The sequence below is a fragment of the Cetorhinus maximus genome, chromosome 1 (genome assembly GCF_964194155.1).
Source record: "Cetorhinus maximus chromosome 1, sCetMax3.hap1.1, whole genome shotgun sequence".
Classification (NCBI taxonomy): domain Eukaryota; kingdom Metazoa; phylum Chordata; class Chondrichthyes; order Lamniformes; family Cetorhinidae; genus Cetorhinus; species Cetorhinus maximus.
The window spans coordinates 40366075-40391395 of record NC_135879.1 but is presented as its reverse complement, the minus strand read 5'-3'; the positions used below and the strand labels follow the sequence as shown (position 1 = coordinate 40391395).

At 45.9% G+C, this 25321-nt stretch overlaps 1 protein-coding gene across 1 annotated transcript in view; it reads right to left on the bottom strand.

Annotated features, from left to right (window-relative positions):
* Positions 1–25321, bottom strand: part of LOC144679540 (short transient receptor potential channel 3-like) — a 182448-nt gene that overhangs the window by 15785 nt on the left and 141342 nt on the right. The window contains exons 8-10 of the mRNA XM_078540036.1: positions 8477–8741; positions 5600–5795; positions 3346–3567 (exon numbers count right to left, since the gene is read on the bottom strand). Of these exons, the coding sequence (XP_078396162.1) occupies positions 3346–3567; positions 5600–5795; positions 8477–8741 (683 nt within the window). The remainder of the gene's footprint in view (positions 1–3345; positions 3568–5599; positions 5796–8476; positions 8742–25321) is intronic.

Here is a 25321-nt window from a genome sequence, read left to right as displayed (position 1 = left end):
ATACTTAGGTTCCAGTCTTTGGTTTCACGCTCTTTGTGTCATCTATTGTTTTTAGCAATACTGCAAATGCTAAATTTCTTGACGAGTATACTGGTGCAGCTGGTTGCATAATATTTCCTTTTGGTGAAAATTAGAAATGTACTTTAGCTGGGGAAGTTAAGAATATGAAAAGGGCTGTTAAAAGTTCTTTGGCTGAAGCACTGGCTCTTGGAGGCAGTGGATGGGGAATTCTATTTGTCAAATATTTTAGGTGAGATTCTGTGCAAGGGGCATACTGAAGAAAGTATACCTATTGAATGTTATGTAGATAATTGTTCATTGTGGGATAATGTACACTCTGCAAAAATGATGAGTGAGAAAAGATGATGTTGCTGATTTGAAACAAATGCTGGAAAGAAAGGAAGAGTTTAAGTTTTTGGGGTCCTTGAAGTCCTGCAGCTGGGGCTGGAAGCAGGATGCAACCCTGCTCCGGCAGGTGGCATCTTGCTGGTGGCAATAAATTAAGAAGATGCCACTTGGGCCAATTGAGGATGGCAGCTCACCCCCAAAAGCTGCTGGCCCAATCAGAGGGCTGCCACCTCAGCAACCTCAACAGTGCCACCAGTAGCAGTGGCCATTGTTGGGGCTGCATGATCAGGAAGAGGGCACCTCAATGATGTGACACCCTTGAAGGTCGGGGGAAGGTGGGGTCAGGCAAACACGCCTGGCAATTAGGTGGTTGGGAGGATGTCATGATGTACTAATGGCACAATTGCCATGGTAGAGGCCAATGTCCCGTGGGCCCCTCCATGAGCCATAGAGCACCCATCAAGGAGGGCTACCCCCAGAATCTGCTGGGAAGCCACCAGGGTTTACCTGGTGGTTTCCCCACATGACAGCGTGCCCTCCCAACATGGGTAAAATGCCCACAGGGTGCAAGTGACCCTTAATTGGTCATTTAAGTGGCTCAATTGGCTGTTTGGTGGGTGGCTGTGCCACCAAGGTTCCTACCACTGGCAATATGCTATGGTAGTGGGAAGACACCAGGCCCCCCTCACGATGCCATATTGCCAGCCTTCCCGCCTCCCAGCCATTTCCAATGGGCTAGGGAATTTCTAAAACTAAATGTGTGGATGCAAGTCATCAGTTGTCTGACTGACCGGGATTTTTCAGCCCAACACCAGTGGGCATCGTTGTGGGCAAGACAGGAAAATTTGAAGAGCTGCTGACTTTTAACGGTTCCCCAAATTTTTCTGTCCCACCCATGATGATGCCCGCCGCTGTCAGGGCTGGAAAATCGCACCCAATGTTTTACAAAAAGAAATGGATGTATGAAGGAATTGTTGAACTAGGGATCACTATTTAAAAATAAGGGGTCACCCAATTAAAACAGTGATGAGGAGAAATTTTTTCTCTCAGAGGGTTGAGAGTCTTTGGAATTCTCTTCCTCAAAAGGTAGTAGAAGAAGCATCTTTGAATATTTTTAAGGCAGAGGTAGATAGATTCTTGATAAGCAAGTGGGTGAAAAGTTATCAGGGGTAGGCAGGAATATGGAGTTGAGGTTACAATCAAATCAGTTGTGATCTTATTAAATGGTGGAGCAGGCTTGAGGGGCCGAGTGGCCTACTCCTGCTCCTGATTCGTATGTACGAATGTTCGTGTGTTCTGTACAGAATACAGAAGTTTTTGATTTCATTTGTTTTGAAATTTAAGTTGTACATATAAATTTCTTTATTTAATTTTGTATTTTTTAATTTATTCTATCATGAGCTGTGGTTATCGCTGGCAAGGCCTGCATTTGTTGTCCATCCATAATTGCCCTTGAGCTGAGTGGCTTGCTAGACCATTTCAGAAGGCAGTTAAGAGTCAACCACGTTGCTGTGGGTCTGGAGGCACATGTAGGCCATACAAGGTAAGGATGGCAGATTTTCTTTCCTAAAGAACATTAGTGAACCTGATGGGTTTTATGACAATCAAAGATAGTTTCATGGTCACCATTACTGAGACTAGCTTTTCATTCCAAATTTTATTAATTGAATTTAAATTTCAACAGCTGCCTGTGGTGGGATTTGAATCCGTGTCCCCAGAGCATTAGTCTGGCCCCCTTATACCATGACTACCAAACCTACCACCCTTCCCATTCACTTATTCATCCATTCACCCATCCATTAACATTCATTCATTCACTGTTCACTAACATTCATACTGGACCTTTAAGTTTGCCTCACTGCAGCTAGTGCTGTAAAAAGGGGATGTGGCTCGTCTTCCCCCCCCCTACAGCGCTGCAATGAAGCTTTTTGTGGGACTGTACACTCCACATTTCTGAAGAAACTGGACTCAGAAAACCCAACCAGAAATGCTGAGCAGAGTCAGGGCGCAGAAGAGTACAAGTGGAACGGCAATCTGATGTGACTGCCACTTTCTGACAGATCCGGGCCATGGTTTTCAGAGACACTTCCTGCCAATTGTTATTACTTGATGAAGCTACAGAACTGCAGCTGACAAGAGTGTACTGACGATTGCTATGCTACTTCCATTCACTCACTACTTGAGAGAATCTTCTCATGAGATCCACTAATCTGTCGGGAATAGAACAGTGGTCATCCATGAGATCTCTGAAACTCTCCTTGATCATTATTTCAGGAGGGTCAAAGCTGGCTATGATTGCTTTTTGGATTTTGGACCCTTAAGGGTCCATACTGACAACAGGAACATTCATGAGAAATACTCCTACCTGGAAGTACCCCTCATCAATGCTTTGGTGATAATTGTGATCCACACCACAGATCTGCTACTTTTCTCATAGGAAAATCAATACTGGATATAAAACTTGCCAATGTTGAGAATGTGCTCCTAACAATTACAAATACAATTTAAAATATTTCTACTTTTCTAGGTCAGCCACATTGGTAACACTCTTACGCTTGTTTCAGATATTTGTGGGTTCAAGTACCACTCCAGGGACTTGACCACATAATACAGGCTAATACTACAACTAGGCAGTACTGAGGGTGCAGTGCACTGCTGGAGTTGCCATGTTTCATATGAAATGTTAAACTGAAGCCCCATCTGCCCTCTTGAGTGAACATAAAAGATCTCATGACACTATTTTGCCTTGGTTGTGCCCCTTGGTGTCCTGGTCAATATTTATCCTTCAACCAATAACTTAAAAACAGATGATGTTGTCATTTTCTCATAGCTGTTTGTGGAAGCTTACTGAGCACAAATTTGCTGCTGCATTTCCTACGCCAAAACAGTGATGACACTTTAAAAGCACTTCATTGGCTGTAAAGCACTTTAGGACATCCTGAGGTGGTGAAAGACGCTATAAAAATACAAATTATTTTAAATCCTTTAAATACATACCCTGGACTTTGAATTCAACATTCCAATTTCTACATCTTTCTTTAATCTTTTCCTTCTGCATTTGAATAGACCAATCAGACAGTTTTTGATTCTTAGCATTAAACTGATGCATGATTTTGGAGTAGGCATAAGACTGAATGGAGGGGGTAAAGTTTTCCCGTGGTCAAAGTAGAACAGCCACAGCTTTGAACGAGCAAATTTCCATTCAACATCTGCATCATCCTAAGGGAAAAGAGAAATAAAAGACATGGTCTGATTGATAGTAATAACAAAAATGCCAAAAACAATAAAAAAACAATTTCAGAAGTTCAGATGTCCTACTGGAAGCAAATAAAAGTCTATTTGTGAAATTTTTTGAAATTAAATTGCTGACATTCTTTTAAATTGTGTTTTCCTCCCCAACAATCACTGTACCTCCATCCCTGCCCAATCACCATTACTCAGCCCGATCACCACTGCTCTCTGCCCAGTTGCCACCTCTGCTCCCCCGATCATCACCACTGCCCCCTCAGTTTCCATTCGTACCACCACTGCCTCCTTAGTTGCCATTCATTCTCCACTCAATTGCTATCTTCCTTCCCAATCTCCATCACTACCTCCCCCTGATCACTATCGGTCCTCCCCTCCATCCCTGATAGCTACCGCTCCTTTGCATCAATCTTCACCACTCCGTCTCCCCATTGTCATATCTCCACTCTCACGACCCCCAGGTCACAACTGGCGTTCACTGTGATGTCCATCAATCTGCCCAATTGCCACTGCTGCGTTGCCCCTACGCCAATTGCCATTACTCATCTCCCTAATCGGCATATCTCCATCTCCATACAATTACCATCACTGTCCCTGATTGCCACCACTTCATCCCCTGATTGTCATTGCTTTCCCTGATTGGCAGCAGTCTGTCTGCTCCCAATTGCCACTGCACTGCCTCGCACTCTCCCCCCCAACCAGCCAATCACCACCACTCCGATTCCCCTATCGCTATCACTCTCCCTGATCACCATTACTCCACTCCTGATCAATACCACTCACCCTATACCTATGCACCTATTCTCTTTTGGTTGCCTGCCTGATACAGTATTGTGACTGCCTGGATGCAGTGGTGCTGCCCACTATCCTAGTGAGACATGGCAAATTGAACTGTGTGATCAGGCAATGGGTTTGTACACTCCCTTTTGACTTATTTAAATCTAGCCCGCATATCGCTGCTCTCCAAGGTGGCTGTGAGTGAAGTGCATTTGGGGGGCGGTGACAGGCCACTTGGTTCAGTTCAAAGTATCCAGCAAAAACAAACCATGTAATCTGATATTAAAATGCAATTTCACAAAGATAGCCCATGAGAGATGATAGAAATGACACAAAATGGCACTGATGCATTTGGAGGTGCTCTTTGGAAGCTGAAGGTGAATGCACATCAAATAGCATTTTGCTATGTTGCCAGGCCTGGGAGTATTTGATACTGATTCTCTGTGCAAATTGGAGACAAAACCTATTTCCACCTACACTGACTAAGTTATACAAAATGCTGGCTTCAAAGGTGATGGACATAACTGCCCTGATGTTAACAGGGAGCTGGAGAGGGTTCAGGGGAGACCTAAGTGGCCGAAGAACCCGGTAAGGCCAGGAGTGCGGAGGTCTTTCTGATTTTAACTAGAGGGCCTCATTAACGTATTATATGGCCCACCTCCCTCCTGGCAGCTGGAAAAATGGACAGGAAGGCAGGAGGGGCCATCGGTGGCAAAAGGTCGCAGCCAGGGATTCTTGGGGCAGTCGCCGGCATTATGAAGGAGGCATCAGTAATTGGGAGGGCTATGGGGAGGTTGACATCAGGAAGGATGGGGAAAGCTCGGTGATTGAGGGAGGCTAAAAGCTTCCTTGTGGGCTATGCGGCAGGTGGGGGTGCTCTCCACTTCCTCCTGACCCACAAGTTGTGCAAAAAGAGCCACTTAACTGGGGAGCTGGAAATGCCTGCCTTGATCAACTGCTGGGAAACTGCCTCCACCACTGTTACTGTTAAATTTAAGTCACAGCACCATGATGTCATCAAACCACAACTTTCGTATATTAATTACATACATGCCTTCCTTTTGAGGAATCTTGTCCATGGTCTGATTTCTGTACTTCTGTACTGGATGTCGAGTTGCCCAAACCTGATATTTCAACCCCATCCCACAATGCCTCCCATTGTGGTGGTTGAAATTGAGGTCAATATTTTTATAGTAACTAAAGTATTAAAGCACACATTATGGCCTACCTCAATTTCCTGATATGAACTATTGATCATGGCAATCAGCATGTTGAGCAAGACCACCACCATAGTGACGTTGTAGATTCCATATAAAACATATCCAATGTTCTCAATGAACTTGTGGTCATATTTGAGAACAACAGAAGATACTTCAGATAAACCAAAGATTGACCAGAATAGCGTCTTGAAACTTTCTTCAACTCTGAGGAAGGTAATAATTTAAAACCTATTAGATGCCATTGTGATAGCATACTTCGTTAAACTGTTAATAATTTAAAATACTGTGCATGAGATATTTTCTTCTTTTCTTTCCAGATTCCCCATAAAAATTATTACCTCTCACTGTGAGGGCAGACAGAAAATTCTCTCCCAGGCTTCCATTAATGCCTTTATATAATGAATGGTTAGGAGATGCACAAGAATGAGCCAGGTTAATTTGCATTGTTATCCTTTTCCCTTCTTATTTGGCTTTTGTTCAGTACCAGCTGGTAATAAAAAAGCTGAGATTGAAAACTTTCAATGTGGGAAACCAAAGGCATACAATACCAATTATATGTTGGGTGCTGGATACCTATTACCATGACTTTTCCCTAGTCCAAGGTTTCCATGTACACAATCATTAAACACTAGTCCACAGGTACAAAAAGTAATCAAAAGGCTAATGGAATGTTGGCCTTTATTTCAAAGGGTTGGAATGCAAAAGAAAGAAGCTCATGCTTCAGTTGTACACAGTCTCGGTCAGACCCCATCTGGAGTACTGTTTTTCGTTTTGGGCACTGAACCACAGAAAATATAGATAGGTCTTAGAAGGGGTACAGCACAGGTTCACTAAATTGAGCTTAAGGGGTTAAATTATGAGGATTGACTGCATTAACTTAGCTTGGATTTCCTTAAGTATACATGATCGAAGGAATTATCAATATTTATAGTGAGAAAGGGATTCAATAGGATAGTCTCAGAGAAGCTATTTCCTCTGGTGGGAGAATCCAGAACAAAATGGCATAATTAAAACTAGGCGATTTAGGAGCGCAATCAAGAAGATTTTTGTTAGGTCAGTCTGAATGTCCTACTCCTCTTACTATGTACTTAAGAAACTCAGACAAATTGTAGTGTTCACTTGCCAACCCGCCTGAAATCAGCTATCTCAGATTTGAGGTCCTTCTGATCTGTGGTTAAACTAATTGATTTGTAAAATTTAGAAAGGATCGGGGACTGAAGCATATATCACATAAGCGTAGTGCTAGGTTAAATGTCAAGACATTGGTTTCTCAAAAGGTCACTGACCTTTGGAACAAGTTATCAGCTAATAGACCAAGTGCAGATTGCTATAAGAGCTCAAAACAAAGCTGGACAAATTTAACTGTGGCTGACATCACAGAGTATAATGAGTAGGTGAAGTATGTAACTGCAATCTGTTGATTGCCTTTTGGGACTAGAGACAAATTTTCCAGATTTTATTCCTCTGAAATTGCCTAGGGAATTTTCTCTTTCTCTTGCTTCTCCGATTATGTTGTTGCAGGTGGATTGGAGTTAGGTTGGGGGTGGGGGGGGGTGGGGGGGGTGGGGGGGGGGGGGGGGTGGTGACGGTAAGGGGGAAGCGGTCATCATGTCGAGTTGCATCATATCAGAATGGGGGAGGCTTAATAAATCAGCCTTTTCTTGCTTGTCATTTTGAAACTTGTGAAGAATCAATTTTAAATTGACAATGTCACTCAGAAGGTTAATGTAGAATCGAGAATATGCAGGACAAGTATTTTTCGAAGCTGCGTTAGGATATTAAGGCATATTAGAAACATTTCTAACTATCACACAGGTAATGGATCACTTAGGTCACTTTCCCAATCACCCCAGTCTATTTTGAGGGCTGTGACTCATGCAATTGGCAAGCTGCTCACCTTAAATGGAGTTTCTGTTGCAGTTTGCCTGCTGCAGAATGGCACAATATTCAAAGACCCCAAAGCTTGACCCAAGTGGCAGGAAGATATTCTGAGGTGGGGGGGGAACGATCTTGGAGGAGTGACACCTAGGGGTAGCAACAGTCAAAATTATTCTTGTGGAGGCAACAGGAACATTCCAGCTCCTTTTGCTTTCACAAAAGTAATTTTCGATTTACCTTTTTGGAGCCTCTTCCATTTCACCAGCAGGTTTTACTGAGCGGAGCAGTAGAGACTCAAAGTTACACCCTATCTATGTCTTCTGCATTGCTTAATGAGGTTGCCACCCACGTTAAAATGGTAGTAGAGTGGGAACAGTAAAGTTGATTGCCACAAATTCAACCCTGTTTTCACAGGCAGAGGGAGTTAAAATTGCCTGTATTTGATAGGGCACAAAGGGATGTCCTTCACTCTACATCTATCCATATCTATACATGACCTTGGAATGCTGACACTGGGTGATATGATTAACACTGATATCTATCTTTCTGCCAAGCAAAAGAAACATTCTATTATAAAAAGGGTTCTGTTGATAAGATTTTCTCTTTAAGTAATCAACTTTATCAGAGGGTCAAAAATTTGGCAGTGTTGAAAGAGACAGATTGGCTTAACAGTTTGGAGTCTTGCAGCACGAAGCAGAAAGAAGTACATTCAATTTCCCAACCCTGGTAAGTTTCCACTTACATCAGCATCCCTCTGCATATGTAGCAAGTCAATGCTCAGTCTGGCCTCATTGGAAAATGAGAGGAAAATTCACCCTATCCCTCTATTACTCTTGTGTACTTTGCAGTAGTAGAGAGGCATTGGTGGAGGGCTGAAAGCAGGTCCTATGCCTACCTTCTCAGACACAGCCGGTGTGTGGTTGGGGAAACCAGGGAAGGGAAGAGAACTAGAGGGAGTGTTATCATGTTATAAAAATATAAAATAAATTAACAAGATTTGTACTCACGTTGTGAAGGCAGGATTTACTTTTGCACCAAGATAGTAGGAATACAGGATAAACATCCCAATCATGAAAGCAAGAAACACCATAATGAAAATGACCATGAATTTGAATATATCTTTCACCGTCCTTCCAAGGGAAATTTGTAATGGACCAAAGCTTTCATTTGCAGGCAGGATATAAGCGATTCGTGAAAAACTAAGGACAACAGCTATTGCATAGAGGCCTTCAGATATGATCTGAGGATCAGAAGGAACCCATCTATCTCTGGCTAAAAAGACAAGAGAAAAATTGTTAGCGGAAGAATTATTAAGCGTTACTCTCCTGTTTGAAATCCTTGTAGAATCCATCCCCTTAAAGAAACCAGAATCATTTCTGCATTACATCCAAAATAATACAAAAATTATAATATTTCAATTTATGAAACCTGACTGTAAGCATATATGAAGAAATGAATTGGTAAAACCTGTTAGGTAGTCACAGAGAAAAATGGACAGAAAATGCTGGAGATGGAAACAGGGTTAGTGTTTCAAGTCAATGAACTTTCATCAGTACTAGACAGGTCATTAACATGAAGGGTGGAATTTTCCATTCCAGGCCTAAGTCCTGTGGCAGGGGTGGGAACCGTGAGTGTTTCCCGCTGTGGAGGCCTGTGGGAATTGCTGGCCTAATTAATTATGCAGTCAAGGGTTTCCCGACATATCGCGCAGCAGGGCGGGCTGGATGGTCCTGCTGTCATATCTGGGCGCTATATTTAAAAGGCGCCTGGACATCAACTTCTTTGCGTAGCTACCGTTGAAGGAGGAGATGGCCCGCCAATCACAAGGAATTCTGACCTCCAAATTCAGGACGCTTCCCTTGAGGTGCTGCTCAATGCAGTGGAGGTCATGTGGGGCATCCTCTACCCAGAGGATGAAAGGAGTAGGCCGAGCCATCTAACCAACCCTGCATGGGAGAAAGTATCCAGGGTGGTCAGTGCCCAGAGCTTCCGCCAGAGGAATGCCCTGCAATGCTGGAAATGGAAGAATGGCCTCATCAGCTCTGCCAGGGTAAGTAAACCCTCAACTGCTCACCCACACCCCTCTGTATGCCAGAGGGAACATGGGCTTCACTGGCAGGGCACCATCCATGCAGTAAAAGAGCTACTCAACGTGGTAAGGTAATGCCTCATAGCCCTACTGCAGTCCATCTAGTCTTCCATACAGAGAGCTCAGATGCTGTCTCGGGGGTTGGGGGGGAGAGGGCAGGGTGAGAAGGGGGTTAGGTGTTGAGGGCACCAGCAAGTACTGCTAATGACATGCCTCTGTGAGCCTTATCCTTTTATCTTCATAGGCTCACCGCTCTGGAAGGTGCTGCTCCAGAACCTTTGTGGACAACCTGCAGTGCATCAGTCACATGGCACACAATCCAGTCAGTTATTTGTAAGCCTAGGAGCATGAGAAAGAAACTGGTTACCCAATTGTTTTCAACCACATCATCTTTCTTTGCACAGGAAAAGTTGAGGCACAACAGGAGAGAGAGAGAGAGAGAGAAGACGGGAGAGGGCCAGCCTGACCTCAAGAACCTCACTGAGTTCGAGGAACAGGCAGCCCAGCTGGCAAGGTAGGAACCAAACTGAACCTGTGCAGATGGAGAGGTCGGAAGGCAACCCCCATCCAGTAAGCATCCGTGCATAATGTAGTCACATAGAAACCTAAGAGCCATGCATTCCTCCATGCTGGGGGCAGCTCATGCAGTCACTCACTCTCTCCTCTCTCACTTACAAGTGCTAGCAGGAAGAGGGCAAGGGAAGAAGAGGAAGCCCTGTCCAGCAGTACCTCCAGCACACAGAGGATGAAGGACATTGGGGAGGAGGAAGAAAGTGTACCTGTAGAGGTGTCACAGCTTTCACCTGCACCCTCCACCAGTGCAGAGCAACACGCCTCGGTGGGTTCTAGATGTAGTTCAGGCAGGGTCTCACATTCTGGTGGTCACCACACAGACACATGTCCTTAGTGAGAGGAGGCAGGGTCAGCCAAGGTCACCGGCACTTGGAGGACTGCTGGGGAAAAGGCATCTGCGACACCCGAGTCAAATGATGAGCCCCTGGGATGGGCCCTGCATGAGATGCTGGGGAAGCTGCGAGAGGCGGTGAAACAGTAGGCAGTGGTGTCAGGGCAACAGAGTGGCACGTGAGGTGAAGAGTCTGTCCGCCTGTTGGGCGATGCCAAAATGTTTGCGCATTGAGGTTTCCATGGAGAGCATGTCAGATGTCATGGAGAACCTGGTCCAGCAGAACACCCAGTTTCTGCCGGAGATGCGCGCAAAGCTGCACTCCATTGCTGTAGCCATGGTTGAGCTTTTGCAGTGGCTACGCGAGATGGAGATGGGGCACCTCAGCCTCCCTCCAGGTGCCCCTTCTCCTCTAGGAGTCAGATAGGGGCCTCAGGCACCCAAAGGGAGGAGGAGCAGCTGTTGGGCACCCCAGGACCTTCACTCAGGACTTTTTGAGGGTATTCAGCCCTTTGGTGTCCCCCTTACTTGTAACCCCTTCAGCTTTGTCCATTGTGACCAGAGAGGGAGCAACTGCCGCAGAGCAGGCCAGCTGAAGTAAGCCGGGACCCTCTAGGCCTCGGGTCTCCAGAGGACAGCCGCGAAGGTCATCCAAGACAACAGGGCAAACTGGTCAGCAGGCTGCCTCCACCCCTGCTGCGGATGTCGGCGGAGCACCTAGAAGGAGTGGTAGGGAATGCAAGATTAAGAAGTTTTGATTTCATATGTGGTTGCAAGGATGCACTATGATTCTTAATGTTATGACATTTTTGTAAATAACATACACTTGCACTTTAATGAGGTCTGATGTGCTTTATTTGTGATTCATAATCCTTAAGCCTGTGCACCCTGCCCCCCACTCCCCCACCCATCATCTTCAAAAGGACACCCGAGGCCAGGTCTATGTCCCACGGAATCATGCATGTGCAGGGAGGCAAAGGTATTTTCCCTAGCAAGCCATGTGTAAGAAGTATTCCGCACAACTGAGCCTTTATCCTTCACACGCTCATCTGTTCCAATGCCCTAGCATTGCAAGTACAACATGCTGGGGCTCCCCTTCAGTTGTCCAGTTGAGATGACCTACAAAACCGCCCACCCCTGATAACCTAACTCCCATGCAGCATCTCGACATCTCCAATATGAGGCTTTGGATAGCTGTGAGTAGCCATGGTTCGTGTAATATTTGATATGCAATCCAATTTCTTTACCCCTCCCATGACCCCATGCCACGTTGGTCTGGACATTTTCTGGCGGTGCGGATGAGGGCAGGGGGAGACAAATGCAGTCAGGCCTTCATCTGCATCCCATTAATGGGATGCAAAACAGCGTCATGCTGGCCTCTGGCGGGAATGGCGACCTGCCATGATGGGCAGGAGCGCACATTCCCGCTGCCATTTCACGCCGGTGGGAAACTGATTTTTCAGTTCCCGCCACATTGCCTCCCCCCTCCCTTGTCCGCTAATAAACCCACCACTCTTGAGACTGGAAAATTCCACCTGAAAATGTAACCCTAGGATTCTCTCTCCACAGATGCTGTCTGACTAACTGAGTGTTTGCTGCAATTTCTGTTTTTATTTCAGATTTGCTTTTGAGAGAATAAAGGATATGCAAAAGGAGGACATTGTGCAAAACAGGTTAACATTTCTGTAACCTGAGAGTCTTGCAGAAGAGGAAAATATAAACAGAATAACAGGGAGATTAATATGATGTTATTAGGTTTCTGTTAGGTCAGTAATTCTCCTTGGGTACAGGGTCACTGGCCACTCATGTAAATGGACCACAGGTTCCCTATGAACTGAAGTGTCTTTACCAGCTCAATATCTAGGTAAATATAATGAATCCTTTTCAATGTGCTCTTGTTTTCTGGAATATATTTGCTGCCCTTGGTCTCTCATCTTTGGAAGACAAAAGAATATACAGCATCCGGCAGTAGCTCAGACTTTAAACAAACAGATCAGTTTGTTAAATATCAATCAAATCAATGGTACTCCTACAGACATTACTATTATGCTTGAAATGTCAAAATACCAAAGATGTTTCTCCTGCCCTAACCTCAGCATAAAATTGATCCTTGAAACACGTTTGCTCACTTCTTCCATGATAATGTGTTACCATAGAGCTACAGATTAGCCTAATATCTCATCACAGCTTCAGAATGACTGCTGACTGGGAGAAAACAAACCACATAGCAAAATCCTTTGAAGATAAATTGGAACAAAGGATATTATTAAAAGGATATTAAAGGGGGAGGCAGGTGGTGGACCTGGGTTTGAATCCCATCCCAGCAGATGGTGGAATTTGAATTCAATAAAAATCAGGAATTAAAAGTCTAATGGTGACCATTGTTGTAAAAACCCATCTGGTTCACTAATGCCTGTTAGTGGAAGAAATTTGCAGTCCTTATCTGGTCTGGCCCACAGATGACTCTTAAATGGCATGGCAAGTCACTCAGTTGTTGAGTAATAAATGTTTTCCTCACAGCACCTCTAGTCCTTTTGTCAATACCTTAAATCTGTGCCCTCTTATTATTGACCTTCCATGTTGTCTGTAAGGTGAGGCAAGGTGAGAGTGACTGCCCTTAACATTAAGGCAGCATTTGACCGAATGTGGTATCAAGGGGCCCTAGCAAAACTGGGGCAGGATTTTTCATATGGTGGGCGGGCTCAGCGGGAGCGGGCAGGGGCGGAGCCAATCACTGCCCGTGATCAGCTCCACACCGCCATTTTACACGGGCAGGCCAATTAAGGCCCGCCCAGCATAATACGCACCCGGTAGTGCTCAGCACTACCTGTGTGGCTGGGGTGAGGAGGGAGAGTCAGGGCCAGCGCTCTTTCACACACACGCACACGAAAGAGCGCTTCAATCTCCCTGAAGCATGGAGCTACCTCAGGGAGATTGAATCAATAATAAAATTGAATAAAAGCCATAAAAATTTATTTAAACATGTCAGGAGTGAATTTTTATTTATTTATTTAATAAAAGCTTTAGGAAACCTCATCCCACTCATGGATGAGGTTTCCTAAAAAACGTGAAGGCCACTTAGCCTTTTCGCCTGCCCGCCAACCTTAAGGTTGGACGGGCAGCATTTGTAATAACTTTAATTAATTAATTAATGGCCTTAATAGGCCATTTACATATTGGTGGGCACGCAGCCAACTCTGGCGTGCGCCTGCTGAATGAAACATAGAGCACGATGACATTGGGACGCACGCCTGACGTCATCGCGCGTCATTTTATGCATCTGCGTGTCGGGCCCGCCCCCACACGCCGACCGGAAAATTCTGCCGCTTGAGTCAATGGGAATCAGGGGAATACTCTCCACTGGTTGGAATCATACCTGGCACAAAGGAAGAAGTTGTGGTTGTTGGAGGTCATCATCTCAGTCCTGGGACATCACTGCAGGAGTTCCTCAGTGTAGTGTCCTAGGTCCAACCAACTCAGCTGCTTCTTCAATGACCTTCCTTTCATCATAAGGTCAGAAGTGGAGATGTTCACCGATGTTCAACATCATTCACAACTTCTCAGATACTGAAGCAGCCTGTGTCTATATGCAGTAGGATCTGAACAATATTCAGGCTTGGGCATATGTGGCAAGTAACATTCATGCCACACAAGCGCCAGGCAATGACCATCTCCAATAAGGGAGGATCTAATCATTTCCCCCTTGACATTCAATGGGATCACCAATGCTGAAACCCCGCTATCAACATCCTGTAGGTTATCATTGACCAGATACTGAACTGGACTAGCCATATAAATACTGTGGCTACAAGAGCAGGTCAGAGCCTGTGAATTCTGCAGAGAGTAACTCACCTCCTGAAAGGCACAAGTCAGGAGTGTGGTGGAATCCACTTGTCTGGATGAGTATAGCTCCAGCAACACTCAAAAAGCTCATCCAGGACAAAGCAGCCCAGATTGGCACTCCCTCCACCACCACACGCACATTAGCAGCAGTGTGTACCATCTACAAGATGCACTACAACATCTCACCAAGGCTCCTTCAAGAGCACCTTCTAAACCTGTGACCTCTGCCACCTAGAAGGATAAAGGCAGCAGATGCATGGGAACACCACCACCTGCAAGCTCCCCTCCAAAGCACACACCATCCTGATTTGGAACTATATTGCCATTTCTTCACTGTCACTGGGTCAAATTCCTGGTACTCCCTCCCTAACAGCACTTTGGGTGTTCCTACAACACATGGACTGCAGCAGTTCAAGAAGGCAGCTCACCACCACCTTCTCAAGAGCAATTAGGGATGGGCAGTAAATGCTGGCCTTGCAACAACACTTACAACCCATGAACAAATAAAAAAAACTCCCCTAGCACCTGTCTTGCAGGTGCCTTTGCCTGGCATTGTACTCCTACAGAATGCCACTGTTTGCAACATGGCTGGTGAAAGGTTACTGACTTCCGCTGGTAGAGTCTGCAGAGGGCTTTGGAGGATGCCCTCGAGCAGTGCTGGGTAGCGAGGGTGCAGCTTCAGCCTGCAGCACCTCAGCATGGGGACAGCAGTCTGGGCTGAGAGGCAACAACAAAGGTATTGGCAGAATGGCAGTGGTGAGAGCACAAATGATATCATTCTGAGAGAGGACACCTGGTTCGTGCTCCATCATGCTACTATCACTCCCACACGGAGGCACCTCAGCAATCCTTGTAATTTGCTGGAACACAGATTGCTGGACTGCTGTAAGATCCTGAAGGCCCCGTCAAGCACTGAGATCCATGTCCATGATGGCAGCAATTTGAGCTTGCCTGTCAACAATCAGGGACCTTATGGCTTCTGTCTAAGCTCCCACTGCAGCACTGATACATTGGTATTAGTCCGCCTGTGCTGCAGTGAAAGCAGAGGCAGCGACCAGCAGACGCTCGATCATAGGTCAGTCTGAAAGTGCTGCCAAGGAGGTGCCCACCTTTTCCACAGTGGAAAGAATTGATTACAAGCTCTGCATGATGCCTTAAGCCATGGTGGAGCCAGACTCCTCATTGCTCCTGGCCAGTGACTATAGGCTGGCTGGCAGGCCTGTTAATGCACCAAATATCTTGGTGTGCATGTTCATCAGCATTTTCCTGTAGTCCACCCAATGAGGACCATATTTGTGCACCCTGCAGCTGAACTTGTCTCTGGTCCCAATTCCACCCCCCACCGCTGGGCAGTTCAGACATGAGCTAATCTATTGCCCTGGGTCTAGCTGCAGCCCACTGGTGGCTTACCATGTTCAGATCCTAACGCTGAACTAGCCTCTAAAGTTCAAACATTGCCAGTATCTGAGCTGGTGTCTGTGAGTGTGATATCGAGTGATGGTGCTTCTCCTTTGAGCTCTCTTCCTCTTTTTGTCCTTCTGCCTGAGGCTGCAGAGGCTGAGCATAATTAGGGGAAAAGTACAAAAGCATAAGAGAAGGATTGGGGTGAGGGAAGGGTAGGCTGGGGAGGAAAACAGGTGATCCATGGTCATTCCATCAGCAGTTGCCAATTCATGGCACCTTTTAGGGTGAGGGTGAGAAGTAGGGAAGATACATAAGGCAACAACCTATCTTTATCCAGGATGACCTCAGCAGGCTGATACCCATGGACCTTGGAACCATCTGCTTGAAGTCCTCTGCCAGTCATCTGACTCTCCCGTTGTGGGTGACCTTCTCCTGCAAGAGAGTGGGCAGAATGTCAGTAACTGTGGACGAGGTTTTCCGGACCTGAAGTTCTACCCAAAGTCACAGATTTTTGGCTGCTCTCCAAATTTTCCAGTCCCACCAGCACTGAATCCTGCCAAGGGTGGGACCGGAATATCCCAGCCTGTGTGTCACTGGGCTTGGATGATGTAGATGCCATAAATTGAATAGCTGGAGGTATGTGAAGAGGGCTGGGTGTGAGGCTGGCAGTATTGATTAGTGTGTGAGGGTGAAGTGGAGTATCTGGATGTTACTGGTGAATCCTGAGTGTCAGGGGTTGCTGCTGAGTGAGTGATAGATATGTGGTGCATTGGGCAGAGTGGGAGGTATGCTGTGATGAGTGTGAGACGTGGTGGTCAGATACAAATGTTCAGATTCACTCACCTTGACTACCCGAGTGAGATCTTTAATCTTTTTGCTGTCATGTTCTGGGAGCCACACTCTGGGCATTCATGACCCTCACCATCTGTTCCCATTTCCTTTGGAAGCTTAGACTTGAGGGCTTCCTGCTCCATACAGGAAACTTGGCCTCCTTTCCAGCTTTGATCTTTTTAAACAGCAGGTCTAGGGTGACATCCTTAAATCAGGGAGCCATCACCTTGTGTCCCATACCCTGTCTCTGAATGGCAAAAAATGATTATCCAGCATTGTTGTGACTTCCTTTTTATAGGGACTGTGTCTTTAAAAAGGTAAGGCTACTTGAAGTACATTGATTCTTCTCATCACTACTCAGCCAATGAGTGTGCAGAAGTCGCACAAAAATGGAGTCTGGGGTTGCGCATGAGCCACTTCTGGCCATGCTACTATCAGGGAAATGAGGTGGGTAGACAAAATTTGAGTTTTACCCGCCTCTCCACTTACTCCTCACCCTCATCCTAAAGGTGCCATGAAGGGAAAAGGGTGTGGGCAAATCACAGTCCCTGCATCGCAAAAAATCGGGGTGAATGAATTTCCATCCCATGATTCTTGCTTTAGACTCTGTGGGTCTCAGTGAGGATTCTTCAATCTGATTAATTCACATGATGTTCCTTTCCCTGTTCTGACAGGTGTCAGATCCTCTTTGGAGGGCACCACGGTGGATCAGACTCCAGATATCTGTAAGTTGCCTCTCAAAAGCCCACGAATAACCTGTGGGCAGTTGTAAGAGTAAGATGAGTGCATTAATTCTCTACTAACCACAACATACCGCAATGTTTTCAGCATACAAGGCCACAGTATATATTACAAGTAGTTTGCAGAATCAGTAACCGATTTTAACTCTGTGTGGCTGTGAGCAACAAGAAAATATACAATAAATCGCCACAGACAATAGAGCTTTGCTTTTAGCAATAATATGTCAAAGGAATGATACATCATGGTTTAAGATGATGCCACAAATGACAAGAGTAGTCAACGGTCAAGATGTATTATTACCTTTAAATACAATCTTACTTGTGGATAGGATGGGGTTAAGCAACCTCGGTAAATTGATGATAGGAACTGATGAACACATGCAGATTGGTGGGCAATGGTAGACAATGGACAAGATTTTCTGCTCCCTCCCACGGTGGGTATCATGGCGGGCGATAGCGAAAAGTATCGCGGGATTGAAAAAAATCAGTTTTACATTGGTGTAAAAACAGTTTGCAATCGCCCGCTCCAGACCTCAATGGCGACACAAATTTCCCGCCGTACCATGTTGGGAACGCAATTTGAATAGATTTGAATGTCATGAATGCTCATTATGGAATCATCCTCCCACACGGGCATCTAATTAGTCTGCCGTGTTTCATAACTATATAAGCAACGTGCACCTGGTGACCTGCACTTCGCTCGTGACTTTGAGGTTTATTCACCTACCTTGCATCGCGCAGCGCTCATGGCACCTAGGGCTCTGCACTATGCTTCACAGGCAACACCATATCACTTTTAGGAGGGTGTCAGAGGCAAGGTTCTATGCACCAGACCAGTGGTAAGGCATGGCATGGGTTGTAAAGTGCAGTAGGATGAGGGCTCAGGTGGGGGTGAAGGGAAGACCAGACAGCTCTATACGTGTAATAGGCCAAGATGAGTAGGGGTAAGGTCCACATGGGGCATAGGCATATCCACCCCAAATGATTCAGTGGGTAATACAGAGATATTCACCGCCATCACAATGGGATTAAGGATTACAGGGGGAGGACCAAGAGTTATTGGAGGGAGGGAAATCTGAACATTATGTTCCTCCACACACAGGGAGGGTCCAAGCTGATCGGGTAGTAAAGTCTCAGCATCTTGAACTGTGAAGCAATGGCACATTAGAAATTAAAAATGAGAAATAACTCTGGTGGGCAGGGCTCTGAGGGCCTCAAGGAGTTGTACTGCACTGCACAGGGGTGGGAGGGTTGATTAAAGAGACGCCCAACTGAACTGTGTTTTACCAAATGAGGAGAGATGCACAGCTGTGGAATATGAGGAGCCTTTTAATGTCAATGTAGGGAATCAGGAAGGTTAAGCAATTGTTAGGAACTAGATAAAAGCAAAAAAAACTGCAGATGCTGGAAATCCGAAACAAAAACAAAAATACCTGGAAAAACTCAGCAGGTCTGAAGAGTCATACGGACTCGAAACGTTAACTGTGTTCCTCTCCGCAGATGCTGTCAGACCTGCTGAGTTTTTCCAGGTATTTTTGTTTTTGTTAGGAACTAGAGATTGTTTAAGTAAGTTATATTTGTATTTGTGGGTGTTAGGAATGAGTTTTAGCTTTAAGTTTAAGTTTGATTTGTGTTTCTGTATTTGTGTGTTATGGAAGGGAGGGACTTGAGTTTTGGTTTCACTTTACAAGATGCCTGCATTTTAATTAGGTTTCATGACTCTTGAAGGGGAGTTAAAACAAATGCAAGGTAGAAAAAACTGGGCTGTTGCCTAACAACAGGAGGCCCACACAGGGACAGAGAAACCAAAAGCAATTTGAGTTCAGTTGGTGATTATGCTCTAAGGTTGAAAGGAATTGCCAGTAGAAGCAGCATAAGAGAGGGACAGATAGCAAGTCCCAAACTAAAGTTGGAAATGCGAGCTAGAAGAAGCTGGACAGGAGGGAGCTGCAGGAAGCAGGTTTCCCCAAAGAAGAAGGGGCTTCCTGAGAAGACCTTCTAGTCAAAGGGAAAGAACAAGAATCTGGGAAAGGCCCTGTTAAGTGAAGTTAAGAGTGAGGAGCGGAAAAAGGCTCCAAGCTTAAAGAGAGAAAGCTGCAGGTATCAGACTTAAAGCAAAATATGCTTGCGAGAAGCCAGAAGATCCAAAGAGACAGCCAAAAGTCTATAACTCTTTATTATGGGCATGTGAAGCAGTGGTGTTCAGTTGGCACAGCTGAGCATTTGAGAGAGAGAGTGCGTGGAAGGCAAAGCTTGAATGCACAAGGTAATCCAGGGGAGAGGAAAATCGGAAGGGCACTTTAAAACCCTGGAGGTGGACACTTGTGGAAAGTATCTGAGAGAAAGCATCATTTGGGAGAAGATTCCAAAGCGAGTTCTTTGAGAGTGGAGATTGGAAACCCTTGCGTGAAAGACAGAGTTCAGCGAGACCGGTTGGCTCACAGCGTGACAAGCATCTGGGGAGAGTTGATGAGGGATCCATAGCATCTGTTTGGGGTGGCATCTGTCACTTAGTTTCGGAGTGTGGTGTGTCTGACCACAGGTTGCCTATTGGTTTACATAAACTGCGCACTTACTATGAATATTAGAGTATAAAATAGCTTTTGTAACTTGTGTTATCCTTATGAATCTGTACACAGCTGTTAAGGATAGTTGTGGGTGAAGGAGAATTGTAATATAGTTCATCTTGTTTAATAAATGTTTTATTCTTTTGTTAAAAGTTCATCAGCTGACTCCAGTGACTCTGTTCAGTAGCTGCCCTCTGCTCTTTTAAACAAAAAATAAAAGTTAGGATCCATCAAGCTGGGTTCCACCCTGTGATCTGACTTGTCCAGTAGTAACATCAGCTGGGATCATAACACAATGAAGCTAATTCATGCAAGACTAATCCCGAATCCTACTACTAATCGATCTCCTTGTAATAACTCCTTGTTCCAAGCGTGGAAATTCTTCAAAATGAAAACAAAGTCAACAGCAATTGGGCAACTGGACAAGCTGCAGCTATGCATTAAAAGCAGGAGTTCAGAATCTTAGTGCTGGCAGGTTCACATATGGACACCCGCAGCTCCCTCACTTAACATTTTCCCTCATCTGTATTCCAACAAATATACTCTCATAAGCAGCATATCCAAGTGCCTGGCCAAAGCAATCTCATTGCAATTGGCCATGTGAAATGGGGGGAAGGGAGGAAGTGGGGGGAGGAAAAATAATGTGTTCCTTGAAATGGACAGTCTGCTGGGCAAGATTTCAGTGGGCAGTAGGTGTCAACACTGGTACCAAGCCCTTCAACTCACAGTCACTCTCAAGTGATCAACAGAAATTGGACCTTTAGAGGCTGATGCTCACTCATGCCTTCTCCTCCTTGATCCTGCAGAGAGGAGACCTTCAGGAAGATGAAGGCTGCATTTATTGCTACTTGCATAACCGCATACAGGCAGGAGAGAAGGCAGAGAAGATCGTGACGGTGGTGCCAGGCTTGCCAAAGGGAGGAGCTTCACCAATGAGCAAGGGGCAGCAAGGCCCCTTCCTGATGCAGAGGATGAGGCTCACAGAAACGTTGTGTGCAGGCTACGAAGACCGAGGGTCTACAGACCATGCATGTCTTTTCTGCAGATGAGCAAGAGACCGTGTTGTTGATGCCTCCACATGTCCAGGGATCTGGTGGCTCACTTCTGCCATATTTTCCAGGAGTTGATGCCCTGGGGACTGGGAGGACGTCCATTGCCAGTGGCTCTGAAAGTCACCACCGCTCTTAACATCCATGTGAGTGGCTCTTTCCAGGGCTCCAATGGGGACCTTTGTGGCATTTCTCAAGCTTCCACCCACACGTGCAGTGTCCATTCTCAGATCCTTTCCAATAACAGTGACGCCTCACCCTCAATGTAAAGTGTTCTTGTGGAAGGCACCTCGTTAACATGCTTTGCTCGGTCATGTCATCTTCATTCTTGGCTATGGAAAATTGAGGCTGAGGTGTTCACCAGACTTGAAGGTGTACTGTAGAAGGATAGATGTCGAAATTCCTGGAGAAGAGGAATAGTTCCTGGAATTCCATGTACTCACTGTCATTCGGCAGGGTTTTCAATCTTATGAGCCCATTCTCAGAGCTCGTGCACTCTCCTTTCAGCTTATAGGTCACAGGCACCCTTTTGCCAAGGTCCACAATTAAGTGCACTTGGCTAGAGATTGAGCTAGCCAGGATGTCAGAGCACTGGGCTTTGCAGCTTTTTCCGGATTTCCACAGGTGCAGGGTGCCATCGACTGCATTCATGTTGTCATTAAAGCTCCCTGGCAACAGGCAGTCCAATGTACCAACAGGAAAGGCTTCCACCCACTCAATGTGCAGCTGGTCTGTGACCACAAGAAACAAATCATGCAGGTTTGCGTGAGATACCTGGGAAGCTGCCACAACTCCTACATCTAGGGTTGCTCAACAGCATGAGCTGTTCTACCAAACTCAATGGGCTCATAGCAGTGTGCCTTCAGTCTGACAAAGGTCCACAAGGAGATCCATCTCCAGTAACAGAACAATGCAGCCTGTGCAGCCTTGATAGTGATACTAATAGTGACACTTGTGCCCTTAACATGGTTTCTCATCAAACTAACATATTACTGAAAAAGGAGACTTTTTTTTGTTGAAAACATCCTGTAGCATAATGATCAGATAATTTCGCGCTGTATATCATGCAAACTCATGAATGGGCCTAAGGCTGTCAATTCTAGCCCTGAAAAGTGCCCAGCCTACCTCAGATTACCCTGGAAGGGCAAGGTATCTCAAAAATTTGAGCAACAGGTGAAGCTAACTGTTTCACAATGCTACTATGCAGTAGCAACATGAGTGGTATTTGCCACTAACAGGATACTGCCACCAAGCCAAGAAGACGTTCTGCCTATTACACAAATGAGTAATGTGGTGTATGAATTTGAGTGCCAGTGTGATGCTAGGTATGTAGGCAGTATGTCCCGAAGACTAGGCGGATCATATCAAACAGCATGTCCCTTCCACTGTTCACAATGGGAGAAGTACAGACCTTAGCCAACCAGCCTGTGCTTGCAAAACTCAGAACACAGTGTCCAATGTTAGATGTGATTCCACGATTGGACAACATTTGCTAAATAATCCTCGGTGTGCTAAGAATTACGCTGACAATCAATTTAAGACTGTCAGTCAGGCTCACAGTGTGGCGCATTGTGTATACTGGAAGCTACATATATTAATACACAGGGTCTTGTTCTTTGCAGACATAAAGAACACGTACACACATTGCGCCTGTTTCAGCTGAACAAAACAAGTGACAACCATTTGCTGGTTCATTCCCTGGGGCAATATCTTGACCAATCAGAGTCCAGCTGCATAGTTTAAATTTCAAACAATGCTTGGCAGTTAATTGTCAGTCACCATCAACTGGTGCATTCTCCATGGCAACGCCTCTATCAATCAGACTCCACTTGCCGACCAATCAGCACTTTCTTTTCATTCAGTATAAATTTGTTGTTTCCCCTGACATTTCTTGCAAATTGTCCTGTTGAGTGCAAGACAAAAAATATCTATTTCTTTCAGCAATACTCAAGTTCTGTACTATCAAACAACTATTTGTAAAGCTCACATATGCACATCAACAACATGCTCAAAGCTCCAATGACCACAACACATTCCCATTTAGATTCATCACCCCTGACCTTGGTTGGTGTTTAGGTGAAGTGAAGCTCAGCAGTACATATGGCCCAGCATTGCATCCCTATGTTGTGACAAGAGCTTTGTGGGCGCTATACAGACAACTAAAAGGTGGGAAATGCTCAATGTTGTAGCCTTGAGTGGCAGGACAATAATGTGGCTATGATGGGCAGATCTCCAGCACATTGAGGTGGGAAGGTGCTCATACTTATTGGTTAGCTTAGCAGATGTACACTCGGAGAGTCTGCAATGCACAGGGCTGAAAGGAGAGCGCACAAGCTCTGAGAATGGGCTCATAAGATTGAAAGCCCTGCTGGATGACAGTGAGTAAATGGAATTCTAGGAACTATTCCCCTTCTCCAAGCATTTCGACATCTATCCTTCTACAGTACACCTTCGAGTCTGGTGAACACCTCAGCCACAATCTTACACAGCAAAGAATGAAGATGACATGACCGAGCAAAGCATGTTAACGAAGTGCCTTAGGATGAGGCATCACTGTTATTGGAAAAGATCTGAGATTGGACACACACAGATGTGAGATGGATGCAGACAACATTAAACGGTGGCACTTGGTAGTGACATCTGCCATTAAGTGGCGAGAGGGACCATGGTGTTACACCTGATTGAATACAACACAGCACAGCAAAAAGATCAGGCATACACAAGAAAAGATGTGAAATGGATGCTTTTCTATTTGTAGTGATGAGAAGTATATACATTTGGTGAACACCCATGCCAACATTGTATTCCTAATATTTCTCAATCTTCCTAATCCTACAGTTACGTCTTGGTGCATCCCCGACATCCACAGTGGAGGTGGAGGCAACCTGCTGTCTGCTACGTTCTGTTGTCTGTGATGACTTTGGCGAATGTACTCTGGGGGGCCAAGACCTGGAGGGCCCAGGCCTTTGGGTCTCTCACTGTGATGCAGGTGCACCCTCCTCAGCCTGTAGAGCTGGATTCACAGGAAGCGGGGATTAGGATTGGCTAGACACTCCCGAAGGCACCTGGCTGGATAACCACAGGGTGTCCAGCTGCTGGTCCTCCTCCCAATGGGTGCCCCAGGGCCCCTGGTTGATTCCTTGAGGGATTGGGCAGCTGGAGTGAGATCGACGTACCCTGGCCCCCTGTCGCGTAGCCCCTGCTGGATGCCACCAATGCCTACAGCGATGGAGTACAACTCTTGCAGCAGCATAGGTGCTATGTCCTGGACTGAGGTGTCTATGGTGGCCGCCATCCCACCAGTGTTGACCTTGGTGAGCTGGCATGCCGGCTCTATTACCTCAGACTGAAAGTGAACGGACCCCACCCCATCATACGTTGCAATCTGTGGAAAGCAGCTGACAACCCTTCCTGATTTTCCCTTAATTGTTGCTGCAGCTCCACTAACTGAGTTAGGACTGAGTCCGAAGGCTTGATATCTGCCTCTGACTCAGCAGAATCCTGGCCTCCAGCAGTCCTCTGAGTGCAGGCTACTTTGGATGCCCCTGCCCCGCCTTCTGTGGACCAGATTGTGTGCTGTGCTCACCAATTTGTGACCCTGAGGCTGCTCTAGAACTAGGTCCCACCGTGGTGCATATCTCTGTGCTAGTGGAGGATGTGGGTGAGTGCTGTGACGGGTCTTCTGTGCGTGTTTCTACGTCATCATCATCTGAGCTGTCTTCAGGGCTGGAGATGAGAGCCTTGCTCATTGTGTCCCTGGGGCACTTTGCAGAGGTGCCTATGAAAGACAGCAGAGAAAATTATTGCATGGCAGGCGACTCAAAAACAAGACAATGGATTTATAAGATCGTTGCCTGATCATCGGCTGATGCAGGATCCTTACTTGGGTGTGTGTGCTGCTGACCTCACCATTGCCACGTGATCGGTTCCGGTCCTTTCCGGCCAGCTCAATAGTCCGCTCCTCAAATGCAGTGAGGGATTTTTATCTCTGCCATTCCTCCACTGGTCTGCGACCTCTCCCTTTTATTGCAGGCAAGCTTGTCCAGCATAAAGACAGATGGAGAGATTGTGAGCAGGACACATGCCAAGGCAGTGGGTAAGGATGCCTGCCTTGTGTGGTGGAGAGTGGAACCATGCATGGGATTAGGACATGAGCAACACAGGATACAAGCCCAGATAGAGATGTGAAGATGTGCGTGAGAGTGAGTGGTGATGTCCCTTGAGCTTGCAATGTGTGAGATCCTTGTAGAGTGTCACCCTGTGAATGTCTGGTGGGCTTGTGAGTGTGCAAGATGACCTGGTTCACCCACCCTGGCAGAACGGATGAAATTATTCATCCTCTTTCTGCATTGGATAGCTGACCTCTTCTGTGCAGCACAGGCACTCACCACTATGGGTACCCACTCCCAGGCCGCAGCGAGAGGT